The 9,728-nt window shown below is 37.2% G+C and overlaps 1 protein-coding gene across 2 annotated transcripts; it reads right to left on the bottom strand.

Annotated features, from left to right (window-relative positions):
- Positions 1 to 540: 540 nt before the first annotated feature.
- On the bottom strand, positions 541 to 7,667 carry LOC121479730 (C-type lectin domain family 4 member E-like). 2 transcript variants are annotated; one of them, XM_041735514.1, is made up of 6 exons: positions 7,467 to 7,667; positions 6,339 to 6,431; positions 5,409 to 5,498; positions 4,793 to 4,938; positions 3,582 to 3,697; positions 541 to 2,370 (listed from the first exon to the last, which is right to left on the bottom strand). In XM_041735514.1, exons 1-6 carry the CDS (start codon positions 7,501 to 7,503, stop codon positions 2,178 to 2,180), a joined length of 675 nt encoding a protein of 224 aa, XP_041591448.1. In that variant the 5' UTR covers positions 7,504 to 7,667; the 3' UTR covers positions 541 to 2,177. The 2 variants fall into 2 exon arrangements, with proteins under 2 accessions (XP_041591448.1, XP_041591447.1); XM_041735513.1 differs by having other exon boundaries at positions 4,793 to 4,944; positions 7,467 to 7,646.
- Between the last annotated feature and the right edge of the window lie 2,061 nt (positions 7,668 to 9,728).

The raw sequence follows: 9,728 nt of genomic DNA, 5'->3' as shown, positions 1-9,728 counted from the left end.
ATCTCATTGTTTTTTTGATTTTTATTCCCCTGATGATGAGCAATTTTGAGCATATTTTCATGTGTCTGTTGGCCACCTGGATGTCTTCTTTCTTTGGGGAAATGTCTATTCATGTCTTCTGCCCATTTTTAATTGGATTTTTTTTTTTTGGTAAACATCTGGCATTTTTTACTTAAAAATACCGTTTGGAAAATATTTTATACCCTGTTCCATATAAGCAAATAGTATTTCATTATATTGGTATATCCTAATCTGAAATAATCTTTAAGTGGCAAAAATATTTCCATTATATAATAAAAATCAATAAAATAATGGCTGTGAAACAAACCATGAGAACAATCCTAGTTCAGATCAGAAAAAGAAGACAGTTCCAAGAGGATTTCTTTTCCTTATGAAAATATGGGACTGATAAACTGTATTTGAATACATTAGGAGGTGATGTACAATTCTGCATAGTTAAGGGATGCATTATTAATCAGTACATAGAAAACTGGATAAATAACAAATACTGCCAATATTAGCTATACAAAAAGCAAAATGTTTTTTTTTCAGCACCAAAAATCAGTTTTTTAATAAAGGATGCCAAGGTCACATTACCCTCTTGAATACATTAAGAGAAAAGATTCCATAGAGAAAAGATTCCATTCCAGATCCCACCCTAAGCAAAATGTTTTTAAGGAAGTATATAATATAATCATGATACAGTACAAGATTCAGCTGTGAATAATATTTACATATGTATAACATATCTGTAAAAATTTTTGATAATAAGTATGTATCATTTTTACCAAATGTATTAGAATGATTTTTCTTTAAAATATTCAGAGGCCCAAATGGTAATATTTATATTTTAACAATAGTTTACTTTGGGAATATTGTCTTGGAATACAGATAATTACTTACTCTTTTATATTTTGTAACTTCTGGCTTTTCTGGTATCTAAGTATTTTTGTAGGCCCTATTGTAAAATATTATATTTTAAAGTAGTTTCAACCTGATGATCTACCCCTCAGAATTTTCCAGATAAATAACTTTAAGCACGAAACTCTGATTGTTTCTTTTCTCACTGAACTTGAAGACAAAGTTAATTGTATAATAAATTATAAATATATGGTGAAATAATGTGTACTGATACTTGCATATATCTTTCAGTATTGAAATAAAATTTAAAATATCAAATTATACCCTACAGAGAAACAATGGTGAACAAAAGTATTTCCATAGGTCTTTCAGTGTGTCCTCATTGATGTTTATAATTTGAAAAAAGGGAATTAGAAAGTAGAAGATACATATACTGGATTACTTTTAGGTTGAATGACTTTTGGTTTAAAGGCATTTTGGTTTCAAAACCACATAAGGTCACTTAATACCTTAATAAATAAACATTTGTAAGGAAAAATATATTTTATATTAATGTGCATGAATTAATGATGTATGAATTTTGAGGGTCTCTTTGTCAAGCTGTGTGCAAGAAACATGAAACATGGTTATTAAAGGTGCTATGTTCCTGAAATATTCTTGAGTAACCTTATCAGTATTGAAAAAAAAATATGCAAGAAGTGAATAGGCTTGAGGTAGGAAATTGTCAAGCTGAATGTTCTCTTAGAACAATTTGACTGTTGGACCCTGGCCCTAGCTGAGGAATAGCCACAAATTCAGGTGAGATTCAGTATTCAGTGGAAGAGAATAAAGAGAAAAGGGAGGTGCTGGGTTGAACAGACTGAGTAATAGTCTGTTTGGAGCTGAAGCTTAGCATGGCCTGCTCCTAGCGAGGCGCAGTAAAGGTCTTTAGCTAGAAGTCCACATGTAAGCAGGAGTAAGTTTCATGACTTGAAGGAGCCTTACTCACTGTACAGGAAAACATAGTTGAGGGTACATGCTTGGGCAGGAGTAAAAATGAATGAAGCAAATCCTGCCAAAAGGAGCATTCTTTTCTTTTCCCAGTATTTGTTAGAGATTTGCTTGGTTAGTTTTGAGAAGTCCTGAGACTAATATGAAGAAAAATGCATGTCAATCAGTATCACAAATTATAACATTTAAAACTACTTATTTTATATCAAAAGCAACACAGTCCTTATGAAGTCCCTATGAAGTCCTCATTAAGTGCAGCACATGCAGCACATACTTCTCTCATGCTGGAGTTATATTCATGCTCTTTTTCCTCTGTATTTATGCATTTAAGTTGTGCTTTCTGTTCTTAGAGAATTTTTTTTGTTGCTTGAAACATTTATTTCTGGCATTTCACAAATCCGAAACATGTTGAAGAAACAGGGAACATCATTCCAGTTTTTCCTTGGATTTGAAGAGTCTCGAATGGTGGCACAGTCCTCCACTGTAACTATATTATTGGGCTCCCCTACATCCCAGAAGCTAAAAGAGAGTAATGCAGGAGATTTAAAATCCCAGCTACAAGAATCCAAGTGACCTAATGTGCTAGACAAATTACATTTGTTCTGTGTAACTTCACAACAGTTTTGTTATTTAGGCATTATAATCTCCATTTTAATGATGAGTAAAAGGAGTCCCGGAAAAGCTGAACCATTTGTCTAAGTCAATAGAGTTTATGAGTAGCGAAGCTGAACTGGATCTTCCTGACTTTCTATTTTGTCATGCTCCCTCATGAATGTAGGCTCATAATGAGAAGTTACTGATATTCTGATGGTTGTTTCCTTCGCACTCAATATCACATCTTAACATTTGGTTCCCTTTATTACACATCAAGTTGGTGTTAACTTTGGTACATACTTCAGTGGTGCTCCAGGGCTGTTGTGAAGCAACTTTCTAAAGTCTCCATCCAACTGGACTATTCTCTTAGGACTGACCTTAACCATCTTGACCTTTCATTTCCTCAAATGCTAAGTGAAGATTGATAATGTCAGTGTATCTCAGAATGGTGTAATTTAGGTAAAAATGAAATAATGAGGGGATCCCTGGGTGGCTCAGTGGTTTAGCGCCTGCCTTTGGCCCAGGGCGCGATCCTGGAGTCCTGGGATCAAATCCCACGTCAGGCTCCCGGCATGGCGCCTGCTTCTCCCTCCTCCTGTGTCTCTGCCTCTCTCTCTCTCTCTCTCTGTCTCTATGTCTATCATGAATAAATAAGTAAATAAATATTTTTAAAAAATGAAATAATGAATGAGATAAAAACTGAAAACTCCAAAGTGTTGTGCTCTAATGATGTAAGGTCATTATTAAAGAGAAAAGAGACATTATTGCAAGGGGCTTCCATGCTTTCACTCCATAAATCTGCTTTCTCAAATCACTATTTTTGTCTCATTTACTAGTTTGGGGCATAAGACTCTGAACTACACTCTTTCTCTCTGCTGCATTTCCAGTGAATTAGTCTTTAATTCTAACCCTCTCCTTATTTTCATCTATTATTTTCCCTTTATTCAAATAGTCTCAGAAAGTGGGAGCACTAGATCCTTACGCTTTCTTCATCTATCTTCTTGCATGTAATATCACCAAGAGTTGACCTGAAAATATCTCATGGAACAGAAGGAGGTTCTGAGAACTCCCCTAAACAATGGTCTAACTTCGAGATTTAAGACAGCGTTAAAATTCTTCTGCGAGAAGGAAATTACCTCAGAGATTCTGTGAAAGGTGTGCCATCTACCCATTGCCATTGACCCTCTTTCACCTGGTCTGTCAGTCCAATATAAAACTCTTTCCTCTTAGGTTTCGCAAAGAAAAGGAATTCCTATGGAAGCAACACATTAAAAAAAAAAAAAAAAAAGATCAATTGTTTCAATTTTGAACAAATGTTGAAGGTAATTGTTATTAAAAGTGATAAAGCAGGACCCAGACTACAGATGATAGATAAGTGGCTCTGAAACAAATAGTAAGATCATGGAGAATTCTCTCCTAATTTTTTTTATGGTGGTAAAAATATACATAACATACATCTTTAACAGAGAAGGAGGTTCTCAATATCTCATTCAAAGTTTATCTACTGTTATTTGTAGCAAAATTTACTGTATATATACATCATAAACATTATTTTTTTTATTTTTTTTTATTTATTTATTTATGATAGTCACACAGAGAGAGAGGCAGAGACACAGGCAGAGGGAGAAGCAGGCTCCATGCACCGGGAGCCTGATGTGGGATTCGATCCCGGGTCTCCAGGATCGCGCCCTGGGTCAAAGGCAGGCGCCAAACCGCTGCGCCACCCAGGGATCCCCATCATAAACATTATTAATCGCAGCTTAAAGATAGTAGACATATCCTTGACATATCTGACATAATCATATGATATGTTCATCAACGTAATAGCCATTCTAAAATGAACTGCCAGGGGATCCCGGGAGGCTCGGCGGTTTGGCGCCTGCCTTTGGCCCAGGGCACGATCCTGGAGTCCGGGGATCGAGTCCCGCATCGGGCTCCCTGCATGGAGCCTGCTTCTCCCTCTGCCTGTGTCTCTGCCTCTCTTTCTCTCTTACTGTGTCTATCATAAATAAATAAATAAATAAATAAATAAATAAATAAATAAATAAATAAATAAATCTTTTAGAAAAATAAAAAATAAAATGAACTGCCAGCCCTTTTTTCCCCATCTTACTGAGAAAGAAGCTAAACACAGAAATGCCTTTTTTTTTTTTAAAAAAAAGCTCTTCTAATAATGAAAATAGAGTAGGTATCTACTTACAGAAATAGTAGGAACAGCACACATTTTAATACATTCATTTAACAAATAGTAATTGCGGGCTAAACACTATATACATGTACGAAGAAAGGAATAGATCCTATGAAGAAGGTTACACTGACACCAGAGGAGTCAATGCACTCCAACTACCTGCTCCTCCTGTGTGTTGATAACAACCAGATGAGCTCCCATGTTGGAGCAGTTTTTAAAACTCGATGTCCAGGACATAGTATTAGTAGAAAAGAGGTAGCAGCTAGATTGAAAATGTACCCAGTCTGACGGACAGCAATTCTTGACTGAACCTAGGAGAGAAGTTTCCATGAGTGTCCTAGCCCAGAGGAGCGCCATGTAGCATTCTTCTAAGCCTTGGAACAAGACTATATATATAGGAACGTTGGGAGTATATTTTTGAGATTTCCAAATTCCCTATTCTATATATATTTTTTTCTCCTTCACCTCATTGGAAGCAAGTGAGGAGTGAAAAGAAAGTGCATTTCTGAAGATAATATCTTCCACTTCTAGATTTTCTGTTCAGACATACCTCAAATTTATTCTAAAAGTTTTCTATCATATCCCCCAAATCTCCTTGAACTTCTTACCACCAATTCCTCGGCATTCTCATATAGTACAGGCAAGATTTTACATTTTGTTTTTGAAAAACAGGACATCCTCCAACTACTTTACTCATCCTCAAATCAATCTAGAAGCCAAAAAAAAAAAGTGTTGATATATAAATGTTGATGTTCAAATTTGAGGACTATTATACCCAATCCGTCATTGGAGCAGGAGAAGTCCATGAAAGCCTCATGTAGCTGGAACTTATTCTCGTCACAGAGTTGAAAGTTATGATATGTCACTGTAAGGAAAGGGGCAGAGTTAATGTTCATTCCTCTTGAAAAAAAATAAATTTGATCATTTTTGTATTTAAAACAAAAGTATCAATAATCATGATTTTTTTTCTTTTCCTTTCCTTCTTTCTTTTTTTCCCTTCTTTTTTTCCACTCTTTGTCCTTCTACATGGAGAGGCACTGAGATTTACTTACTCCAAGAAAGAAGAAGGAATTCACAGAAAAAAAAAAAGATTCTATTTATTCATTCATGAGAGACACAGAGAGAGAGGCAGAGACACAAGCAGAGGGAGAAGCAGGCTCCATGCAGGAGCCTGATGTGGGACTTGATCCCGGGACTCCAGGATCACACTCTGAGCTGAAGGCAGATGCTCAACCACTGAGCCACTGAGGCATCCTGAGGGAATTCACATTTTATGGTTTTCCTGATTTATGAAGACAAACGTACTCAATCTGTGGTCCCAAAACCCAGAGAAAACAAATACATTTTCACTCTTGTCTTATGCCTACCCTTCCTCCCTTTCTTTCAGAAAGTGATTTTGTCATGTCTCTGGCTAGGATCCCATAGAGAAGTTTACCCTAATGATAGGAGGGAATACAAAGGAGAAGACTCACGGCCACCAAAGAGATGAAAAAAAATGTCTATCATGAGAAATGTGTCAGAGGTTGCTGAGATGGGGTAACCATTCTGTGCTATTTGGGATTCTAGTTGAGCAATAATCTCCAGAGAAATAGGGAAGAAAGTGGAACAGAAATATCCTTTAGGGGAGAAAAGAACCCCCAGGCAACAAGAAAGATTTTACTCCTAATATTCACCAGGGAGATTAAACTTGCCCTTTAGAACTTACCAAGACATCTGGTGATAAAACAGACACTTAGCAGTAGAATGGAGACCCCAGCAATTGTCCTTAAGAGCACTTGGGAAGAGAAGCATCCTCTCTCTGTAGAAATAAATATGCAAACATGGTCAATCTTCCCCTTGCAAGATACAAAAGAGATTTGTTTTTTCTTTTTAAGATTGTTAAATTAAAAAGTTAATTAAATTGTTAAATAAGTTAAAAAAAACTTATTTATTCATGAGAGGCACAGAGACACAGGAAGAGCGAGAAGCAGGCTCCCTGTGAGGAGCCCGATACAGGACTTGATCCCAGGACCCTGGGATCACAACCTGAACATAAGGCAGATGCTCAACCACTGAGCCTCCTAGGTGCCCTACAAAAGATATTCTTATTCAACCACTTCTTTCCTTCCACTTGCACTGTTCTATATGGAGTAATTCTCCAACTTCAGCATGCATCAGAATCATTTAGACAGTTGGTTGGAACACAGATGATGGCGCCTCACCTCCAGAGTTAACAATTCATTAAACCTGATAGGGAGCCAACAAGTTCCCAGAAGCTGCAAAAGCTACTGGTCTGGAAACCCTCTTTCGGAACCACTAGAATAAACCATTGCTAATCTTAAGACTCATGACCCGAGACAGATGTGCAACTTTTCCTTCCTAAGCCTCTCAGGTTTCAACCCTTCTTTGTCTTTCCCTTTCTCCCTCTCATCTTCTCTGTTCTTCTTGTTTCTCTCCTACTCTCCTTTTCTTGGTGTCTCATTTCCCAAGCCCTCTGTAAATCAATTCAGATAAAACGTAGGCCATCTTCTAGTGGTTCCCCTCCTCCTCCTTCCTGACACACATTTTACAGACAAGGAAAGTGGGTTCCAGAGAAGTGAGGTGACTTGCCCAAGGCGACACAGGGAAAAGGTGGGCAGAGCAGTCTGATTTAGCTCTCCCTGGAATCCAGTCAGTGATCCTCAGTATAATATACCATCCCTGACCACTGCCTCAGCTTCCTCTCTTGGGTTCTGTCCTTGTCTTCCTTCTTTTGCTCTGGTGGAGACTTTTCTATTGTCCCATCCCTCAAAATATTTATCACCTCTTCCCAAAGGGAAGATCTACAATAGAAAGGGAGAGTTGCAAATTTTACCTGTGCCTTGGGATATAGATGGTTGGGATGAATTCATTTTCTCTCTCTCTCTCCCTCTCCTTCACTTGTCAGTTTCTGAGTCCAGAAGTACTTTGTTAGTAAGATTCAAGGAAAATGAATCTTTTTTCTTTCTTTCTTTTTTTTTTTTTTTTGGAAGTGTGACCCTAAGACATAATAACATAACGTGTTCTGTGGTTTTGCATTTCAGTCAGTGTTTCCTTTCTTGCATAAGGATGAAAAGGGAACTTACTGGATGACATGTCTGTCTCCTCATTTTAGGAAACACAAAATGGGGAAATGGTGAGGTGGTTAAGTAGCATCAGAAATGGGCTGAGCCTGTAGATACACCAAGGGCTTAAAAATACTGTTTTGTTTTGGTGGATAAAATGTCTCTACTTTCCTTCAGACCTCACCCATCCTTTAGCTTGTCCTTGACATTTGTGAGGCCGACCTCTACATTTCCAATTTCACTTTCCATCCTTACCACCACACATTTGTTAACAAGGGACAGAATCACACTTGGCACAGAGCTAGGCATACAGTACATGCATTTACAGCTTAGCCATGTGAATTCCTTTTCCTATTTTATGGTTTTGTTTTTTCTTTCTCCTTCACTGGCATCTCTTGAAACTTCTTGATTTCTCTCACGCTTGTATATGTTGTATTGGGGTTTATATCTCTTCTATCAAAGTGCTCACCACTATGCAATCTCACAGGTCCATCCCAGCTGAATCACCTCATGTGGTGTGACTACTTTGAAATTCAGCTCCATTCCTATGTCAAAACACAGCTTCTGGAAACTTCAAGACTCAGCAGATAGTGTCATTCTATTCTTCTGAACTATTTGAGGATTTTTGTTTTGTATTGGTGCCTATATTAGGAGAAATAAATTTGAATGTCAGAAGAAGCAATTTCAATTAGACAGGGGGGCACCTGGGTGGCTCAGTGTTTGAGCATCTGCCTTTGGATCAGGTCATGATCCCAGGACCCCACAGGGAGCCTACTTCTCCCTCCACTTATAACTCTGCACCCACCCCCCGACCCTGTCTCTCATGAATAAATAAATTATATCTTAAAAAATTCAATTAGACATGAAAATATAATGTTTCTCTGGAAGGTTAGGTAGATGTAGTAGTGTTCCACTCCCTTCCATAAAAATACTTAAGAACAGGATCAAACTGGTCTCTATTGATGAAAATTCACAAGTGTCAGGAGGCATTAGTAATATACATATATGACCTGGTAATCAGTACACTGTGACTCACAGATTTCACATCTTAGAAAATATCCTTGTTCTCAAAGGGACTATTTATTTATTTATTTATTTATTTATTTATTTATTTATTGTTTCTGTGTAACTTTATTATTTTTTTTAATTAATTTTTATTGGTGTTCAATTTACCAACATACAGAAAAACACCCAGTGCTCATCCCGTCAAGTGTCCACCTCAGTGCCCGCCACCCATTCCCCTCCAATACCCGCCCTCCTCCCCTTCCACCACCCCTAGTTCGTTTCCCCAAGTTAGGAGTCTTTATGTTCTGTCTCCCTTCCTGATATTTCCCAACATTTCTTTTCCCTTCCTTTATATTCCCTTTCACTATTATTTATATTCCCCAAATGAATGAGAACATACACTGTTTGTCCTTCTCCGATTGACTTATTTCACTCAGCATAATACCCTCCAGTTCCATCCACGTTGAAGCAAATGGTGGGTATTTGTCGTTTCTAATTGCTGAGTAATATTCCATTGTATACATAGACCACATCTTCTTTATCCATTCATCTTTTGATGGACACCGAGGCTCCTTCCACAGTTTGGCTATTGTGGCCATTGCTGATAGAAACATCGGGGTGCAGATGTCCCGACGTTTCATTGCATCTGAATCTTTGGGGTAAATCCCCAACAGTGCAATTGCTGGGTCGTAGGGCAGGTCTATTTTTAACTCTCAAAGGGACTTTTTATTGTTTGGATGTATTACTCAATTTCTTCTGCATCCTTTATTTCACAGTTATGTAGTTTTTTTTTAAAAGTTAAAAAATTCTACATGTATATTTTATAAAAGATATGCATATCTAACATGGGTTTTATCAGCAAGTTGCTTTTGACTGGTAAAAAGAAATTATCTAGTGGATGGGTTAAATAAATTATTAAATGATGAATCATAGTGACTACAGTCCATGATCTATTAATTATGATCAATCTGTAATAACAAATATCAAGAAACAATTATATGTTAATTTTATGAACATGCAATTGACTA

The sequence above is a fragment of the Vulpes lagopus genome, chromosome 21, assembly GCF_018345385.1.
Source record: "Vulpes lagopus strain Blue_001 chromosome 21, ASM1834538v1, whole genome shotgun sequence".
In the NCBI taxonomy this organism is placed as follows: domain Eukaryota; kingdom Metazoa; phylum Chordata; class Mammalia; order Carnivora; family Canidae; genus Vulpes; species Vulpes lagopus.
This window is presented reverse-complemented; position numbering and strand designations above follow the sequence as displayed.